The 21,526-nt window shown below is 40.5% G+C and overlaps 1 protein-coding gene across 2 annotated transcripts in view; it reads left to right on the top strand.

The window, feature by feature from the left end:
- The first annotated feature begins 202 nt into the window (after window positions 1–202).
- gpc3 (glypican 3) overlaps window positions 203–21,526 on the top strand; it is a 99,409-nt gene continuing 78,085 nt past the window's right edge. For both annotated transcript variants that reach the window (XM_049737355.2, XM_049737362.2), the window contains exons 1-2: window positions 203–736; window positions 4,799–4,960. In XM_049737355.2, the coding sequence (XP_049593312.1) occupies window positions 580–736; window positions 4,799–4,960 (319 nt within the window). In that variant the 5' untranslated portion in view covers window positions 203–579. The remainder of the gene's footprint in view (window positions 737–4,798; window positions 4,961–21,526) is intronic.

Below are 21,526 nucleotides of genomic sequence, written 5' to 3'. Positions count from 1 at the left end.
CTGTTGAAAGAAAACACAACTATGGAATGAAATTTGATTCCCTGGAATAACTCAGGAGTTTTCCATAGTAGTGAGCGTCAGTTTTTTTTCCTGCATTTTTTTAGCACGCATATCGAACGCTAGATGGCGTGATTACACCGTAATTGACGCCATGTGTCGGCGAGATAATATACAGCCAAGTTTCATCTTTTTGAAAGGGAAGCCAACCAACATCAAGCCATTTGGCGTTTAAAAAAATTAAGAGTGCACTTGAAGGAAGTGAGAATCCCTGCACTGCTGCTGGTACGAACACAAAAGAGGGACCTGCACTCAGGTGTGTGCGCGTGCACATGCTTAGAGAGCGCGCGCACATGCCTTGAGCTGACTCGAGCAGTGTTCGGTTCGGTGAAGGAGATCTCAACTTGCCACCGTCGTCGGACTTGCTTGCGTGGATGCTGGAGCACGACCCGTTCCTGCACAAGGATGCTGACCCCCAAGACTGCAGAGTCCTCAAAATATCGCTGAAACACCGGATCATCGAACTTTTAATGCTTGCATATTAATCTACAGACTGTCGCATTTAAGTTTTGCGTGCCCATCATGTTTAGTTTAAGAGTCACCAGTGCCCTTTTGTGCGCCTGCATACTACGCTTGTTCTCCGGGATTAGCGGACAGACGCCGAACTGCCAGGAGGTTCGCGCTGTGTTTCAGACTCTGCACCCGGGATCCAAGTGGGTCCCTGAAACCGCCGTGTCAGGTAACGACTTCACCCCGTGCTTTCACTTCACAAGCAGGACGTCCGCGAAGAAGCCATCGCTTGTAAACCGGATGTAAATAAAATGCATTATAATTAGTTTCAAACTGCAAAGCTAGAAATGTTGGAGTAATGCTGCACGTATGCTTAATATTGTTTGCGCACAAAGTTTCAAATTAATAATGATGCACTGTACAAAAACCATGATAAATAGGACTTGTTTGACTGGGAAGGCAAAGTTTATTGCATATACAATTTAACAAAACGAAACAAAAACACCAATGGATATGTGAATGACCCAACGCTAGTCAAACAAGAGATTTTATTTTGGGGACAGTCGCACATGTTCATCATCAGTTGTTTCAGTGTCATGTAAGTAAAATGTCCTTAAATGTCTTAAATGTCCTCCAAATGAACTGTCATACTCTCCATTCTCCTTTCCCTCTATGCTACCAAAATAGGAAAGAGTGGAGTAAACCTGAAAAAGGCTGCAGCTTAAATAACGTGGAAGAAGCTTGACATGCATTAAAATAATTTTTTTGGCATGACCTATCTACATTTCATATTCATCTCCCATCTGTGAGCACATGCAGCTCCAGCGATGTGTTTTCTCCATGCATCCACTTTTAATCAAACACCTTCCACCTGGGCCAGCAGATATCTGACAGCCGCCGGGAAAAAGATCCAGCACATCTGTAGAAATATTTAGCCTCCACAAATCTCAAAGTCTGTTTTTAAGTAAGCAGATAGTTCAATGCACCATGCAGTCGGGCGGTTCTTCACAGTTGTGGCTTAGTTTACTTTTCCACATGGCCATGACACCCACAATTGTTATGCATTGTTTGTCAGGATGATGTCTCCTACTGGAATATAAAATACAGTATCTTCTGCATTTCTTATGTATGGTAGCTCTACTGAAACCTCTGCAGCACCTTTGATGCAGCTTTCAAGAAAGGTTTAACATGAGCACAATCAAGTAAGATGCTGTAAAAGAGATATTAAAACAGCACTGCGTCATTTTATAAACGCTATTTCTATTGTTCTCCTTCAGCTAATTTGCAGGGGAGAACTGCATTGCCAAACGTTAATACATTGTTTGATCTATAGTGATTTTCTAGATGCTCAATGATGCTTTACAGCGATTGTAAAACGTGGAGAAAAATGTTCACTTTGTTAAAATATTAATTTGGAGCAAGCGTCATCATCGAACACGATGGACAGCTAAAAGATTCATTTGTCTGACAGTCAGCACGGTAGAATAGTCAAGAGGTCAACCAGTCCATCGCCAGTTCCCTCGTACCCAGCAGTAAAGAAAAGAATGAATGGACGATGCCTCTGACAGTGTCAATCAAAACAGAACATCTCTGAAAAATGGGACGGATTTCAATAGATTGTGTCGCTGTACTGTAGACAATGATAAATAAAACGAAAGTCATATGTTAATCCTTAGAAACACAAAGCATCACACAGATTCAACAATGATTTGCATTAGGAACGGTAAAATGAGGGACTAACATTGGTTTCATGCGCAATAGATGATAGTCGTGAAGATGTGTGATACAGTAATAAGTATAATGTCATACTTTTAGGTCATTAGATGTGATGAAGAACTGTGCTGTATTGGGTTCATGGAGGTTTTCAAAAAAGTGTGATGATGATGATGTAGGAGAAATGAAATGTCTTCTCACACAACAGCAAATAATCAATATGACATTATTCTAATGTTTCCGAAGTGGGGGGTCATTGGATAATTATCTGGATAAAGTGTCAGGCAGGCAGCTGTTGAGGAATAAACAAGTGTAATGAAACATTTTATGTCTATCCTTTCTGGGTACATTTTTTTTTGTTGAGGAGCAGTTTTGCTAATCTATGACTTTATTGAACAATAAAAATAGAACAATGAACAATTTTTTAAAATATAATCAACTGTTTATATTTTTAATTCACATTGCGCATAGCGACAAACCTTTTTCTTGTATAGGAATGTTTTATTGGGGTAATAGTAGCAGGGAGAATCAAATTAACGGGTGCTTTTGATCAGAAAATGTATTTTATTTTCATGATAAATGTATCCACTAAAGCACATTTATCATCTGGCGCTTGACATGTCTATTTTGTCTGATTTGAAAGTTTAATTCCAGCATATTTTTACTCTGAATACGCTATGATTAGCATGGTGTTGCTGACAGTTTAATAAATCTCCCTTGCAGCCTGAAATTAAGTTGATCTTATCAATTGGAAACCATTGTATTGCTTCAAGGTTCTAACCATTTCAGCGTGTACGCAAAAGGTGTGTGACAGTTTTATTCCCTTATTCACTGATTGGTTTGCGCTCCTCCACCAGGAAGGGGAGAGTAGGTTGAGATCGGAAAGCTCGGTGAATTTTTTTCCCCCGCTGTTTTGCTCCCTGCTCTTCGTTAATCGGTTTGACTGACACTCGGCTGCATCTCCTCACTAAATTGTCAGTCCCTGCCTACCGTTTATCGTCTCAAGTCTGTTTCTCAAGATCAATAGCTCAAAGGGCCAATAGAGATTCCGTTTTTATAAGGCAATGTTATTTAAATTTGAATTTAAAAGACACTTCTTTTTATTACAGCAGTTTTGCTGTTGATAAACACTTTGCTGATTTACAGTTCAGTCAAGACATCTGGATAAGCAAAATAGAAAATACATATTTGCATGGATGGTTGTTATGATTTTGCCTTTATACCTCACCGCAATTAAGCTGAAACAAAAAGATGTCATTGGAGCACACACATTCAGATTTACTTTACCAAGTTTCACAAAAATTGGGCAATTAACATTTAGGAATTACAGCCAACATACTTTAAAAATAAATACTTAAAATACTTACTCTAAAATTAAATTTAATTCCATTTTAAAGGTCCACGAGTAAAATTGGTATTGTCAATATGTTGGCACCAAAGGGTGGAACTCGACACAACCGAAGTCCACAGCAAAACAGCGCTTTGAGAAACAGATAGAAGATAAATAGACATTGAAAATTCTGTCAATTAGTCCCTCTTTTTGTTTTTAACTTCCCTAAATAGAACTGATATAATTTTTTAGCACTGTTTAGCAGGAACAGCAACCCTCGTTCCAGCGAATATTTTTATATTTCTTCTTGCCAGCTAGAATTTATAGTGCTCAATCAAAAAAACAACAACAGTATCATTCTAAGTTTATTTATATACATTATCGATACTGAATCACCTGTCTTTATTAAATCTAAAAACATTGCAATGTAGGAAAAACTGCCCACCACCTTCCTGTTCTTATTGCAGCGTCAGAGCTGGTATTCTAAAAATAGTCTTTTGGGAATGGTGTCCTTTGAGGTATCATCCGACAATATTGAAGTTCTGTCACGGTGCTCCTGCAACACCGCTGCGTGGCTACCATTAACAGTATAACGGATCGTTCAAACCGTCTTAACTGTCTGTCTTCCCTCTGGTGCCCGTTTATTAAATGAAATCCAGTTATGGAACACGTTGCACATTGAGTTGCCTTGTGTGTGAAATGCGCTGTATAAAATAAAGATGCCTTGTCTTTCCTTGCCTACTATCCAGAGAAAGATTCTTGCTGATACTTCTATTGGGAGTCGATTTAAAAAAAAATCTTGTGAGGCCAATTAGTTATCAATCGATGGGTAAACAACCTTAGGCAACTGCATCCTCACCACTCTCATCAGTGGTCGTGTTATCTAAGACCATGCTGGGTTTGTTTGTCTGCAAGTTGTAAATGGTCGCAACTTTATTGTGGGGATTAAAAAAAAAGGCTATATTTTTCTTTTCGTACTGCAGCTTTGAGTGGTCCTGAAGTTTCTCTTGACCAAATTGGTCCCTGTGGAAAACAACACGGCGCAAGATTCAAAACAACTCATATTTTTAGCAGCTGTTTATTTTTCATTGAGTAACAAGCGCTGAAGAAGAATCGCAAGTTTTTTAGGGCAGGATTTGATCTGATAGTTGCTCTTGGGCTTTGCCAGGGAAAGAGAGCAGCAATTTGGCTTCTTTCCTTGTACTCATCAAGACTCACACCCTCATGTGCCTGTTGATTTCCTGCCAGGTGCTGACCTGCAGGTTTGCCAAACCAAAGGCCCAGCCTGCTGTTCCAAAAAGATGGAAGAGCGCTATCAGTTTGCCGCTCGCAGCAACATGGAGTCCGGCCTGCAGGTTGTCAGCGCTCAACTCAAACGTATTATCATCCAGAATGCTGCCATTTTTCAAGGTAAGTTCTAAGATAACAAATCATCAAACACAGACATGGTTTCAACTCCAGAAGCTGTTTATGGGACAAATATTGATTATTGGTGTCGGTAGCTACATCGTCAGTCACACTTTTGCAGCATAACGTGCATAAAGTGGCAACGTGCTGTCGCTCCAGTCAACATTCTAACAACAAACGAGGTCTGTTAAAGTGACTTTGGATGTCGTTTGGCTGTAGGTGACAGACATGTTGCTCCAAAAATGGACGATCCACATCCATAACTGGTTACTCACTGTGAAAAGCTGCTACTGTTCAGACAACCACACAAGTTTAAGAGGTCAGACAGGTAGTGAGTAATATGAAAATATTTACATCCAAATAAGGTAAATATTATTTACAACAGTCTGTCTATGTGCCTCACACATTTTAAAGGACCAGAAAATGAATAGTTATTGCCAAATATCGACATAAAGAGTTACTAAGTACAACGAAATGGCGTACAGGGTCTGAATTGTCTCAAGGGACACTGCTGCGAATGTGGCCGAAAGAACCTGTGGGACTGACCTTTGTGTAACGAGTCCAGTAAAATGTTTACATACATCAAAACCTCTTCACTGGGTCAAAAACTTAGGAGGGACAGATGCTCAAAGTTGCTGCTTTCTGATTTCAGCCTCTCAGATGTCAATCTTTCTGATTGACGTGACTGAATCCAACACGAAAGGCGAATCATAATAACGATTGATATAATAATGAATTTTACTACATAGTTCTTGTGTAGTTTCTTCTTGTCCATTTTCTAGTATGCACTGCTGTGATTTTCTGTTTTTATCTTGCGCCGGTCAGATTCAGTTCTTGGTTTTGCTATTTTGTATGACGGCCATGTGTAGTTTAGATATGATATTGTTTTGCTGCATCCCATACATTTATTAGTGTTGGTCAGATTCCAACTTTTTTTAGAGGTTTAACGTCCTTCCGCCGTGGCTCTTTCGTCCTCCTTTTGGTATTTGAGTCCATAATATTAGTTTAGGTTATGAGTCATGACGACCATTCGTCATCGTTGTCTTAGTTGTATTTACTTTGTTGTTTTATATGTCTCACTTTCCTGCTCCTATAGTTTGTTTCAATAATTGTTTTTGTCTTCCTTGGGATACACGTGCTTGTTGGCTGTCACCAAGTTTTACATATTTTGGGATGAGGCATTTAGTATTTAGATAAGTGTATAAGTCGACAATTCTGAAGATGAAGAACAATATAATTTGCAGCTCTCAATTGTCCATGTACTGCTCATGGATGTACAGTATAAAGTTGTAAGTTGTGTGTGTTTAATATGCCCACCTCAATGAGGTGCCCATTTTCACGTTTTTTTTTTTTTTTTTTTTTTTACATACTATTCTTCAATATTTTATACATTTGCATTCACTATCATGCAATCTGTTTCTTTTGTTTGCTATTTTGGGATTTCTGTGAACACAAACGCACCCACACACACACACACACGTACACACACACGCACACGCACACACACGGCAATTAAGACATGGGGTTCAATGGGTACTGTGGGGTTTGCTCCACTTGGTCTTCTACAGCTAACGACATTAGAGACCGCTGCACTTTCCTAGAAGGGGTTCAATACTAATTGCTTTAGCAAAGGGCCGCAGAGAACTCCCAAAACATCCCCCGCACTGAAATCCTTTTAACATCCTAGTCTTATCTGTCTCTCTCTACTCCCTCTGTCGTCCTCTTCTCCCTCAGACCGTGTCATCCTCTCTCTCCATCTCTGTCTTAGTCAATCTATTTGACTTGCTCGGTCTTTCTCTCATGTGTTCATGCTACCAGTCTTGAGAATTGAGCGCATGCTATTTGCTGATCTCTGTTTTTCCCCTCCAACACTCACTCCTAGCACAGATTAAAAGGCTTCTTCTCGCCACTCGTCGATCTCCCATCTCCAGCTCTGCATCGCCATCCCCTTGCCGCTCCACCTGCTCCGCGTGCTTTTTTCCAAACCTCAATTGTACAAAAGAGGTGGCAAAAGTAATCACACTCTGTACTTCGGTTGAAGTAGAGATGCATGTGTAAACTAATACATAGTCTCTTAGATCGATAATAGGGCGTAGCTAAGATGCTCGGACTTTCCAATAGTGCACGACTCGCAAACACATTGCCTTGTTTGCTCTTCGGACTCTAGTAAACCCTGGCTAATATCCTGATGGCATTATTTCCATTGAAATAGTGTGCAGTGGAATATTTGCAGCTTTGACTCTGATTTGTGATGGACTCAAATTTCATTTTGAATCCCATTAGCAAGATCATCATATCAACTTCCCCTGCGTGTCATGATTGCCTCGCTCGTAATGGCTCGATGCTTTCAATTTTGTTCAAAACGACACTCTGTGAACCTGGGCTGGGTGCTCATCTTTAAAATTTTAAATGAGAAGTCAAACCTTCGCATGCTGGGAATTTAATTTCATAAATGAATTATGAATATTTTGTTAGCGTGTAAGGACATGATACTGCACAGTGGCAGTGGAAATAACTTGATACAACAATATCATTGCAGCAGTCTGCCAATGCTAAGTTGGAGATGAAAGTTACAAGAAATATACTTTGAATACACAAACACAGGAATATTCAGTAGACACTTGATTTTAACTGTACCTAGTATTAAGACTATTATCATATGGTAATCATTCATGAGTCATTGACTGTTTCTTTAAAAAATCGATAATAGAAATATGCCACAACTCTCACCAACATCATACCTTATCCAGGGACTCTGACATTCCATTTTGCGCAAAATAAGTCTATGACTGTTAATACCCATCTTGGGCCATTCATTGTGTTTGATTGGCAGCTCTAATTGTTTTCTTCCCCTCAAATATGTGTTGCAGTAACGAGCTGAAGATGTCTTAAAATCGAAAAATGTTTGTATTCGAAAATCCCAAATGTACATATTTCAAATAATCGCCTTTTAAATGTAAAAAATGATGAGTTATTTTCTATTCTATTTTCCTGTTTTTGTTCAATCGCACGTTGATGTGCAGCGGAGCAGGCGGGATTTGTGTACTTGTGTAAAACGGCACATCCGCAGACCACAATGCTGTCGGCTCAGTTTCATCTCAGTCCATCGCTCCTTTGCAACTGGGGGAACAACCCTGATCCTCAGGGCAGTCACACCCAAATCCAAGGAGCAACCCCAATTAATAAACATGAGATGACAGCATTGGCCTGAATTGTTATAATGTCATGCATAGATATCTGAGCCGGTGAGTGTGATATCTACTAAAGTGGGTCAGCTAGCCCAATGCTCCTGTAGCCTAGATGGGTGCGCTGATCTCAAGGTCAGAACATAGAAGATTTAGGGTCATATTTTGCCAAGAACAATCTAGGAATATGGGAGTTTTTATGTTTCTTCTACGAACTGAAGAACTCTTTGCATGGTAAAAAAAAGTCTGAGTAATGGGCTCGCCTGCCAGCAGTCCAAAAGTGTCTCCCTTTAAAAATGTGTGCCACATTATGAAGTGCAAAATATGACAACGGAGCCCTCTGACCATTAAGAACTGAAGTTATACATCAAGCAAGAATGGGGAAGAATTGCATCTTCAAAGCTTCAACAACGGATGCCCTCAGTTTCCAATCGCATATCGAGTTTCGATAAAAGGAAAGGTGATCTAACCCAGCCCAGCTTTTTCAAACGTGTTACGGGCATCAAGTGAGTCAATTCTAATACCTTATTACTCGTGGCTAGCGTGTTTAGCATCTCATTAGCAGCCTCCAATATTCGATCCACTTCTTTTGTCATTAGCACAACAACCTGTTACGACCTGACCTTGAGCGTAATTTGCCCTCGTGTGTCTCCACTAGTGCTGAATGGACATTTTCAGTGGCGGTATCCCAAAACAAGATGTAACAAAAGGTGAATGGTGGGGAATCTCGGCAGGCTCGAGTAGCCAATAATCAAAATTGGACCCAGTTGCCCCCCAGCATCTATTCACTAAATCAGCTTATTTGCTGTTCTCTTGACCATAAATGGTGCGGGTCAGTCTTGCCATCATCTACTTTGCATCACTTCCACCATGCAGTTATTTTGTCTACCAAAGTAGTTTCCCCTCAGTCATCCCATAAAGACTGGTGGGGTGTACAGTATGCATGCTGTGAGAAGTTGTTTACGTGCTGCCATGGGCCAATCTAATAACCTAATGATGTAGAGAGGCACTTTTCCTGTGTCCAATGGGCTCCTTGGAGCATCATTTAGACACAATGGGGTACACCAAGCATTACCACATCATCTTCCATCAACCTGCAATTTAACTTGAACTTAATTGCCGTTGAGTGCATTTTATCATGATGCCCATCACACATTAGCTTTTGCATGCACTCTCTCTGGGAAACTATTTTACAAAGTAATACTATGTGGTGTGTACTATGTGGTGTGTGCATGCTCCCTAAGTGTGCAGCGCTTTTGCTTTTAGTTCAAAGGAGTCACCAAGGAGTGTGTCTCTATGCAGTGAATTGCCTCAGAGAACATTTTAGTGTGTGAGTCTGACGAACAACATAAAAAATGTACCTGTGAATCCACCCCAACTGTGATTTGTTTTTTCTTCCACTCATTTTCCATTTGTGGATTGAGTCAAATATATCTGGCTTATGTCCCCAGAGGCAAATGCAAAATTGATGCACTTTGTCACTCGATTAGGATGACAAACATTGCACATTTAGTAGCTGAAAATAAGCACCCTGTGTTTTTTTATTTTTATACACCTACATAAGCATTTATATTTATGGTATCAGTCTGGGTAAGAATCCATCGGGAGGTTGAATCTTCGATTTGAGAGGAGCACTTTGTCGACTAGCCACGGAATAGTGGACCAGATAGATTAATATCTGGATAACTAGCCTAGGCTAGTTAATTAGAAGAGATGAGGTGGGGTGGGGGTCTTTTTTCGTGTAGTAATGTATGCCTTTAACTAGTTTTTAAACATGAATTCAAAATAGGTTATGAAATATATTCATTGTTCGTATTTATTTGGTGTCCTGTGTTCTCGCGTTTCAACACGGCATTGCTGTAAAATAATCAAACAATAACACAGGGTGATTTTTTCAGACTGCTTAGATATGACATTGAAAGTATAAAATCTCTTTTTCCTGAACAATGTGAATCACCTTGAATCATGTGAATCACTTAACACATTTTACTCAGATATCGCTTTGTTTTTATTTATGGTCTCATTTTTCTTTGTTTGGTTACTCAAAAGAGTGTCTTATCCCAACAGGTTCTAAGTAGGTTGCCAAGCTCTCCTTTCTCCACAGGAGGCCCCAGCCAGCTTCCTTCTTAACAAAAGAGCTTGGCACCCTGGTTGAAGTGCATTCAAAATACGTATACCTTTTTAATCACAGTGTCTTTTTATTTGATCGACCCAAACATGACAGCTGTCTCTCTGTTGATAATAGTTCAGCCAATCAGCGCTGCATGGGGTAAAAATTCTTCAAAAGTGGAAATATGAAAGAAAAGAGAGCCTCTTTCACACATGCACACACTTTGGTCTGCTCATCTTACATGTGAGCTTAACAAAGGGCTCTTTCCGTCTCAGAGCGAGTGTGTTATGGTGAGCTGATCTCTGGTGTGAGGGATTTTTTTTCCCCGACTTCTCGTTTTGAATATAAATGAGACATAAGACAACCTGGTAACTTTTGTTAACATTTCTAAAGCGTTTAAATGTGTTGTCATAGTTTCCCCCTGATGAAGAGAGAAAAAAAAGTCATTGAATTTAACGTGAGTTTTCGAATTAGAGTAGTTCCTGTGTAAAGCATACTGTTATGCATTTTCTAATCCCAAAATATGACAGATCCTCCTCATTAGATTCATTTATTCTAGCACAAAAAACTAATTTCAGTTCCGTCTTTGTGTCGCTATTTTTGTGGGGGAGAAGAGATGATTTCTGTTCATCTGCACGATTCCTGTATACCACGCTGTGTTTTTTATGTTGATGTGACCCAAAATTGTCATGAGTGGTTTTTCAGGACAAGCCTGGTAGCTCTTGGTGTTTGAGCCACATTTTAATGATGCGCCCTGTTGCATGCCTCTCGAGCTGAATTTCATCATGGAGGAAAAACAAACAGTGCAGTGAGGATCAAAGTGTCATTTGAAATGCTCTCATCAAACATAGCAGAAGGGACTGACAGCTCCTCCCATCTCCAGCTGAGAAAAAGAGCTTTTGTTTCTCGAGCTGTCTGATGACAAGTTCATGAGTTTGGATGGAGAGCAGAAAAGAGAGGGAATGCCCCATATTGAAACATGCACAAGTGCAATGAGTAAATGAGCTGCTTCAAAGGAACCCCCGGTATTTCCATATGTCACGTTTTCTGCCAAATGGATACCAAATTGCTTGCAGACATGTCTTTAGATCAACTTGCTAAGTTGATGCAAATTTAGAAGCCTTCAAACTATCAAATCTCTATTTACAATACATTTGTGTCATCCACCCAAAGTTTTGTTCTCCACTACTGTCACAGAGAAGCTGAGAGGTTGTCTATGCGGTCTGGACTAATCATGAGCCAATTAAGAGAACAATGCCAAATTAAAGGCAAATCACATTCATTCACAGTATTTATCCCCCTAGAAGAGTGATAGGCACTTTTACCCATGCACTCATGAAATGCTAGGAAATTGAAAAAATGGGGGTGTCCCTCGCCTACTGCCCGATGACTGCTGGGATAGGCTCCAGTACGCCCGTGACCCCCGTGGGGACAAGCGGGATAGAAAATGGATGGATGGATGAATTAATTCCAAGAGTTGGCGTCTATCGCAGCTGATTGTGTGGTACTCAGACAAAACGCCATCACAGCACAGGAAGGCCTTAAGTAAGATCCCAACATGACACTTCACAAGCATGAGGCAGAAAGAACAAACCGCTAGGCCACCAAACAAAAACATGCTTGGTAAAAACAACTTTGGGTGAGAGAAGGGCTATATCCTCTAGTGGTTGCTAGTCAATCACATGGCATGTACGAAAAAAGAACTATTCAGACTAACATTCACACCTATTGGCAAAACGCATAAAAAAAACATAATAAATAAAACTCTCTGCTCTTGATAAAAAGTGATGCGTTTGGAGCCGCTGGAGTTTTATCTCTTTGAATGTGAGTCAGCTTTCTTCTCATAACTTCCGATGTCTCTCAACACCTCTTTTTGAGGCTGCTGCTTCTTTTGGAATGAGTAAAACTAAACATGAACCGAGGTGATTCTTTGATGCCCTGAGTTTCGCTGAGGACGTGCACAATATATTGATCTTACATCATACATGACAGCAATTGAAACTTTATGTTCAACTTTTTTGTTAGGGTTTTCCACGTTATCTTTATCATAGGATTATGTTGGAATGTAACCTGTAATAATTACACTCGCTTGTCCTGTCTTAACAAAAGTAGTAAAACAAAGTGCTAAGATCTTTTGAACTGATTGACTAGCTGCAGAGGAAGCAATCAAAGTTGTTTTGTTCACACAACATCGTGAAGGACCCCCTGCTGTGCTTTGATCAGCCAGGGGCTTCGGCCATTTGTCCACTCTCACCCCCACTCTGTTCTTCTTAATAAATATGCCCTTGCAGGAAGGAGATTTTTCAGACTTCATTCGATCATCGCTGTTCAGACAGCGACGAATGGACTCTCCACCTGCAGGTGTCTAAAAGAACTTGCTTGTCTCCTGTTTGGTTCTTGCAAAATAAGTTGGAGTGAGCAAATCTCTAACATTTTTCATGACTATTTTGATCAAATTCTCAATTGTAGCCGTTGCGGGGTGTTTTTGTCATCATGTTAATTTCCTGTCATTTTTGATTGACCGTGAGAAATCACACGGTTCTTACTCAAATTTGCCTATGACCGAACAGGATTCCTGTTGAATCAAATCTTTGTTATAGTTGTGTCCTAGCTGCAAAGGTTGCTGAGTCTGTTCAAGTCAAAGCCATCACACCTTTTGATCAAACGCTTTTGAGTTTAGTGAGTTCAACCTCACCCAGGCCAGTCTATCACTGTCTTTGTGCTCACTTTTTGTCAGGTTGTGATTTGGGACTTCTGCTCCAGGATTAATCTTCAAGGTTTTGTTGCTTATGAAAAGCATCTTAGGCTTTGGCAAAGTGCATTCTACTGTCACTTTAATCGCACGTCTGACTTGTTTGAGACTGAGTCGGGTTGTAGTGTGAGTGTTAAAACCGAGTGAGTAGGGTTCTGTGAATTGTTCACTTTAGTTCTCTTCACCTTATGACCTCACTGCTTGTCCTCTGCTTTTGACCATCTGCCACAAGAGAGATGCATATTTAATATCTGCTCATGAAATATTGAAATGCTTATGCAACATGAGCTCAGCCAAGCCATGGTTGGGTGGAGGGGCCGAGCTTTTGGAAAAACAAAGACAAGGGTAAATAACAATAGACCTCTGCCGAGGCTAAATAATCTTAAACATGTCCATGGTTGAAAAAAAAAACGACATACTCTCATCGTTTGAATGGGGGTAAGCAACAACAATGAAACATACTGACAGCTGTTTCTTTTTTATTTCGAAAAATATGATAACCGACAAATTGACTTGTAGTTTTGCAAAAAATTCTTCATTCTTTAATAATCCTGAAGACAATTGGCCGTAGATACCCCAAAATTAGTGTATTGGGATCAGAGATGCAGTAATTTGACCCCTTTTATTTACTTCAGTCACATTTTGGACAAACTGTACTTTTCTGAATTGTTTTAATGCAATATACTTTTTACATTCACTTGGGTATTTTTGCAATGAAAAAATCCTACTTTTGCTACGTAGCACTGACCTACTGTACTATGTACATTCCGCTCACCACTTTTATTAGTAATATTTTTTAATCTATCAATCATTGCTTGTGTGAGCTCCAGAGAAACTACTGCCTTGTGCCACTGTCGCAGGACTGTTTCACCAATTCAATGTAACCACGAGCGACGTTTAACTCCACTTTATCAATCAAACGGAGACAGTCACATGACTTCTCACAGTCTCTGTGGCCCCAGCCGCCTTGAAAAGTTTTCAAAGTGACTAATTTACATAAAATATTATAGAAACAATCATTCGATCTCTAAAGCGCTGAGTTGCATTGTTCCTGATTTTCTATGTAATTGATGCCTGTAAGCCTATTGTGCCGTTTTGAGAGCATGAACAAAGTTAATTAGTAGCACTTCATGTGGTCGCATTTGCCTAATTTATATAATATTGTCAAGATTTAAGTTACTGTAGGTTTAGTTAAAATGATGTTGTCCTTGAAATTGCGTAGTCCTAATACTGTCTTTTTGATTTTCATGCTACAATGGAAAAAATAGTGTGTTGAATTTACGGGTTCCTTGACTGTCAGAACAATTTGAGAACAAATCTGATATCTCAATCGGAAAAGGTTGGAATACCCTCTCTGGGTTGGGGATGAGATCCTCCTCCAAGTGGAAGAGTTCAAGTATCTTGGAAGAGGGCAGGATGGAGCGGGAGGTCGACTGCCGAATCGGTGCAGCGTCTGCAGTGATGCGGACTTTGTACCGGTCCGTTGTGTTGAAGAGGCTGAGCAGAAAGGCTCTCGACTTACCAGTCGATTTACGTTCCTGTCCTCACCTATGGTCACGAACCATGGGTTATGACCAAAAGAACAAGATCCCGTATACAAGCGGCCAAGATGAGTTTCCTTTGCAGGATTACTTTAAATTCTTGCACAAAGTTAAAAGACAAAGTTCTAAGCTTGCCAAATATAGGTGAACATTTGCTGTCAGGACTACTGACTTCACCAACAAAGCAAATAGTATCACATTGTGGTCTCAACCATATTATTTTTGTTGTCAACTTCTTATGCCTGGAACGTTTTGAGTTCTCCAAGTGGGACATGTCCTACTTCCCACCAGCCTCAAATATAGCATTGTCACCCTTTTACGCAGACAGCCTAAATCATTTCCTTATCAGAAGCATTTTTATTTCATTTTATTTCACCTTTGCCGTTTATACAGCACAGACTGTATGTTCTTTCACGCATCTTCCCAAGATCACAGAACTAGATGTGTAATGACATTAACACCAGCGTCTGGCATGATGTATAAAAATACTTACCTGGCAACAATTAACGCTCTCAACACAACAAGACACAACTGGTCAACTTTTGTTGGAGTGGAGACACCACTTGAATAGTTGTGAAACAACATGTTCGACACTCAGGTATTTAAAAGAAATTGAAAGAATACCAGGCAGCTTTGAGACTGCAGCTCAAAGTAAAACTGTCCATATTTAGTGGCTATTGAACGATGAAGGACAGCATGTTAGCCCAGCAGGATTGTGAGTGGATGTCAAGGTCCAGCAAAGACTAATTGGGTTACACAGTGAGACAGAAGAAAGAGAAGCGGCGAAGAGAAGCGCTACACGCTTCTCTGCCTGTATGGCGTGACTGATGTGAGGAGAAATGTTTGGGTTGCGGGGAGTCTGCGCAAATTCCCATAGGAACACCTCTGCCTCCCTCCCCCAACCCAACATCTCCGAGCAAGTTGGATAGGAGAAAGGCTAAGTGGTGTGAAGCGGGGAGCACTCCGACAAGCTCCATTACCCCCCCGCCCCCCTAGCTGATTCCTGGCCGGCTTGTCAGTGGGGAGGTGACGGGTCGGGAGTTTGGGAGTGGTGGGTCGATCAGAGCGGTCGAGTAACTCTCACATCGGCTACAGTATATTGTGTCTGTGCTTTTTAGAACCTTGGTTATAGCTGTAAAAGTAGTTCTCCTGTCTAGCGTCCGTGAGTCTTTGGCAGTCAGCTTCTCTTCTTCTCAGAGACAAACTACTAGATACAGGCAGGAAAGGCTCTTAAAAAACAGGGGAAATTTGGACCTTGTTAGTATTGATCCTGATTGACTGAGCGGCTATTCATTTATAATTTATCCTTGTCTGATGACCAAGATGGAGGGTGAAGTTGGTGGAGATGAACCGTGTTTTAGTACGTTTTCATTAGGAGTCTGAAATGTTTTGTTGTGAATTGTAATGGGCCACCAGAGGGTTGTGTGTGCACGTCAGCCTCGAGGGAGGGGCTCTGTTTGGCTGTGCAGACTTTGGAGGGTCTGACAAGTGCTGGCAGCTCGTTGGCCACACTGGGCCCCCTTCAGGGAATTTGAACAAGAGGAAGGAATCGTGCCCTAGTGATATTTGAGGAACTCTCGTCACTGCAGCGGTTTACTCTACACAACACGCTCGGGGATCCCCTGAAGAGTGTGATGCAGAGGAGCTGACAGTGTCACCCTGTCATTCAAACTACTTGCCCTCCAACCCCTTTCTCACGAGCCTCTACACCTGTCTCCTTTGCTCAGAGTTGTGTCGCTCATTGTCATCCATCATGCTGTTTTAGTACCTGTCAATCTACGTAGGGACTCATTATTTTCCATTTGTTGTCTTATAGCAAGTGAATTAGGTCAGTGTATGGCATTCCCTTTCAGACATTTATATACACTATGTTTTGTGCTCAGTTGAAAAGCAATGCATTTATGGTGGGTTTGACCCAATCTTTTCCACAGTAAATCTGTTAATGTGTGTATCGCTGCTCTGAAGTCAGACAGAGTTCGTAAGTTCATGCAGTGTTAATAACTGAGAGTGCCACATCACTTGTGTTTTTTTAGTAGTCATGACACAATTCTTCAGCCTAGCAAAGGGGCTCCATTAAGAATGTCTCAGTGCAACACAAAGACTTAAGATTAACGAGAAGAGAAAAACGCCCAATCCGTAATGACTTTTTGTACAACGAGGTCCAGCGTTCTTTGTTGGCTTCTCTGTCTAGTGTTTGGCTGACCCCTTACTGTTCTCCTAATTCTATAAGGATGTACTGTAAAAGCCTTCATTAGACTCACATTTATCAGCCAATCAAAATGCCATGGCACCATGACGTAATAAATAAATAAATAAATAAATTACCAAAAAAAAATGCAGGCCATCTGGTTTGCTTGCTTATTGCTGACATTATTTTTTTTTTCTCCCTGGTCTGCTAATCCAGAACCAGTGTTCCCACTGTTCATGCAATGTTGCAATGGCATGTCAATCAAGACAGCCCCACAATGTCCAGAGATTTAAGGAACTTCTGGTGGGTCTTATCTCTCCTGGGCCCTGACACCAAGAAGGTTTTCAACCACTGAGCTCAGCCCTAGAAGTAGGAAAGCACATCTCGGAGACCCCAGATCCTGTCTCTGCAAAGGAAGGTGTGTCTGTGGAAGTGTGAAACTCCTTGAACTCTTCTTGCCACCAACCAATAGCCAATACGGTATCTGGAATATCAAAATAAGAAACTATGAGATTCCAGATACCTTTCTAAGTAATAATGAATTAAAGACAGAAAAACCTGATGTGGTAGAGGGTTTCAATAGATTCTTTGCCTAGGTGGGGCCAAAACTGGCTAATGAAATAAGACAACCACAAGTGTGGAGTGCTGCATAATTGAATGGAGAAAGAAATACAGTATGTTTTTGTTTTGAGAAATACAAATAGATATGAAATCATTAAAGTTGTAAGTACCGTAATTTTTGACCTATAAGCCGCACCGGAGTATTAGCCGCACCAGCAAAAATTCGGGGGTATTTCAGTTTTTTTTAATATAAGCCGCATCCGGACTATAAACCGCAAGTGCGCACGAGTTATTCACAAAGAAAGACTGTACACAGAAAGCATTTTAAAAGTTTTAATCACACTAACATTTCGTTTTAAACAAGTAACATTTAATACTAGCTAGGTTAAAGTTTTAATAACATTAACATCTTGTACACACGGAGGTAACAGCACCAACTCGGCGGGTAAAAAAAAAACATAGCAGTCAACAAAGTCACTGAGAGCCGTCTTTGTCTTCCTCCTGTCTACTGAAACCAGCAAAATCTCCCTCCTGTCCACTGAAACCAGCAAAATCTTCCTTCTCAGTGTCCGAGTGGAATAGTGCCAGATGTACATCGGAACACTCTTTCTCATTCTCTCTTTTGTTGTCGCTTTCACCGTCACTCTCGTCCTGAGGCAAATTCACTCCTGAGCTTGTGTTCTGCTCTCCGTCATGCAGCAGACCGGCTTTTGGAAACCCGTTGGTGATGGTGGATTTTTTCACACTGCTCCACGCTGTCAGGATCCACTTGCAGACTTGTGCGAAAGTTGCTCTTCGCATGCGTCCAGTTTTTGTAAACGACTACGGGTATCTTAAATCACAATTCTATGCATAAATTTTTACTGAATACTAGTATTACCGTATCTTTCCTATTGTGTGGAGGTGTGGGGTAAAACTTATAAGAGCACTGTACAACCATTATGGATGATGCAAAAAAAAGAGCAATTAGAATAGTCAATAAGTTGACAGTAAAGTAGCACATTGAACTGTGACTCTTGGTATTTGGATGCCACGTACACCTATGGACACCCTCACACCCAACATGGTGTTTGTTATGGACAATCAGTGAAAAGCACAAAAGTCCAAAAACAAAGCATATCCCACTGTGGCCCAATCACACCCTTCCAGGTCTCGTTGTCCCAAATTTCCCATTTGAGTACTTGAAAGCAAGAACGAGGGAGTCACCCCCCCCACCACCACACTCGTAAGAACTCTAAAAAAAGGAATGCACTTTGAGCTTCAGCTTGGTGCATAGACCTTCAGTCTTGTCTTAAGTAATTGAAAAGCAACGGGCTTGGTATTTTAGGGAAAAACTGCATGATCCGATCCAACTGCAAAGGTTTGCTGGATGGTCATGTGCCCTTTCTTGTTATTCATTTATTTATGCATTCATTTATTTGTGCATTTATTTACATTTCGATACATTCAGATCAATGGAATTCATTTGTGTGCTTCAAAAGTTATTTCTTATACTTCCTTTCCTCCCAAAACATTAGTTCCTGACAAATTTATAAACAACAAAATACATGCATTGGGTTAGTTGATGTACTTTCTGCAGTGAGAAGGCAAACTCTGCGCTAATATAAAACAACATCACTCAAATTCATGTATATTTCAGGGCATAAGATGCAGCACTTTAAAAAGATGACACACATGCAGCGAGATCAAGCCAAACCCTGTTAAAAGCCCAGGAGAGGTGTTGGGTTTAACCACAACATTTCAGAACAAACTGGGTACAACACCCTGTGGGGGTGTAATTGTGACTAGATCTGCTTACAACTCTCTAGTAATGCATGGAGAGGCCTTCATGAGGTCAAAATTAGAGTGTCTGCCAGGGTTAATGACCAACCCAGGGGAAGCAGTACTAGAACGTACACAAGACAGAAGGGGAGGCTGGAGATGCCATAAACTACAATTTGAAAACTTTCAAACAAATTCCAGTACATTCTATTCATTGACTATGTAACAGTGTTTTGAATATCTTGTACCTCAAGGTGTACATTCATCCAGTTGCGGCTTAATCATGTTAAACAGATGAACCGCAAGTACAAATTACGAAAGGGTTAGCAGGTCCGCCTCACAGTTAAGAGGTGTGTACACACTTCCCGTGTGGGGTTTGCATGTTCTCCCCGTGCCTGCGTGGGTTTTCTTCGGGCCCTCCGGTGTGCTCCCACGTTCCAAAATTATGCATGCCAGGCTGATTGAGCACTCAGAATTCCCCGTAGGTGTGAGTGTAATTGTGAATGGTTGTTCGTCTGTATGTGCCGCTGACCAGTTCAGGGTGTACCCCACCTACTGCCCGAAGTCAGCTGGGATGTTCCAGTGCGTTCGTGACTCCTGTGAGGATAAGTGATAAAATAATGGATGGATGGATAATGACATATGAGACACAGTGGTTCAGTGATGGACAACTAGCGGCCTTGCAGTGCACGCCTACACTTGGAGTGGCCCTGTAAGAATTTTCAAAAATGATCAAAATGTAAAGTGGAGAAAAAAGTGCAGACAAAAAACCTTTTGCTCTTGGCTACAAAACAAGCTTTTTGTGGGGCTGCTTGAAGACAATGACCTTGACCATCTAGTCTTGATTCCCTCTGACTGAGCTACACTGTTCTTTGAAAAATAATAGGAAGCCTTGGGAACACGTTGAAAGGGATGAAGACACGGTATGTCAGAAAAGTTATTTTTTTACTAGAAAGAATTCCCTTTTCTGTCCCCCATTCGGGTCCCTCTGGAAGACTTCTTGTGTCTGACACAATACAAAAAAAAAAAAAAACGGTGAATATTCACTGTCAAAAAGAAAGCCAACCAATGTAATGTCACTGTTGCTATGCAGGCAACACTTTTGACTGTCAATGTCATTTGAAAGTCTACATACTTTGAATGGCAGTTGAGAAGCAGCTTCTTTGATGCTTTTGGAGCGATAGTGAATTGAGGAACAGAAACATTAAATCTTCAACACTAAGCTGCTGCAGTGTTCACCATGCCTGTCACTTCTCATGTTAGTCTTGCTTGCAGTCAAAACTGCACTTTCTCTTTTTAACTGCCCAGTGTTTTTAGTCTGGTTTTCTCACAACACAAAACATCTTTTCAGATATCTTTTTGTTGTAAAGACCCCCCCCCCCCTCCAAAAAAAGAAGGGCTTATTCTGTTTTCACCAGCCCGACTGCACCGCTTTAGCCAGCGTCACACTTACAGTTTACATTTTAGGTTAACACAAGACTAAACAGCATCTTGTCATCTTCAGCAGTGAATCAACATAAGTATGATCATAAAATCAAAGCAAGCAAGTCATAGTACTTCTACTTTTAATGTTGTATAATGTCCTTGTTACAATGTGTATGTTTTTTAAATTCATATAATATAGCTTACAATGATCAAGGGAACAGTTCCGAGCTGTAAATTAGCGTCGGCTTTTAAAGTAGACATGGATAATGAACTTTTCAATTGCTTGTATATAAACTGAGCATCTGCCTACTCATTAAGTGTGAAATTACACAAGTGTTTTGTGATTGGTTTATCTCTGAGAATGTATGTAGATGTCAGGTTCTTTGTTTTTGTTGTATACGGAAGACATTTGGGTTTCAGATCAAACGATGAATATGAGGCAAGCGTTCATAATTCCTTCATTTGTTTCATGGTATTTGAAAAATGTTTGAAGCCAACCATTTTTCAAGTGGGCAAAAGTATTGGAACGGACATTAAATAACTTGAAGTGAATAACCTTTAATATCTGACCACCATTGACTTCAGACTGTTGCATTTGAAATGCTTTTCCAGGTATTTACTATATTGGGGTTTCTCCCTTCACTTTCCTCTTTAGGAGTAGAATGCAGCCTTTTTTATTGGGTTAAGGTCTGGTGGTGATTGATTTCACCAGTCTTCCACGTTTCTCCTCTAAGTCCTTTCTTGTATTACTCGTGTGTTTGGGTCTTTCTCTTGTTGCAAGATGACACTTCTTCCGATTAGTTTGAATACAGCCCTTACCAATCATTTCTGTAATGATTGCGTATTGTTTTCTAAATGTTTTAAGATTAGTACCGTAATTTCCGGACTATAAGCCGCAACTTTTTTCCAAAATTTTGAACCCTGCGGCTTATAGTCAGGTGCGGCTTATATAAGATTTTTTTGTGATTTTTGTCAAGATTTGATCACTTTTATACACTCGTAAAAAGGCTGTGGACCACTGTCGTGCGGTATCTTGAAGAAAAAAA

Source organism: Syngnathus scovelli, chromosome 1 (genome assembly GCF_024217435.2).
Source record: "Syngnathus scovelli strain Florida chromosome 1, RoL_Ssco_1.2, whole genome shotgun sequence".
NCBI classification, from domain to species: Eukaryota; Metazoa; Chordata; class Actinopteri; order Syngnathiformes; family Syngnathidae; genus Syngnathus; species Syngnathus scovelli.
This window is presented reverse-complemented; position numbering and strand designations above follow the sequence as displayed.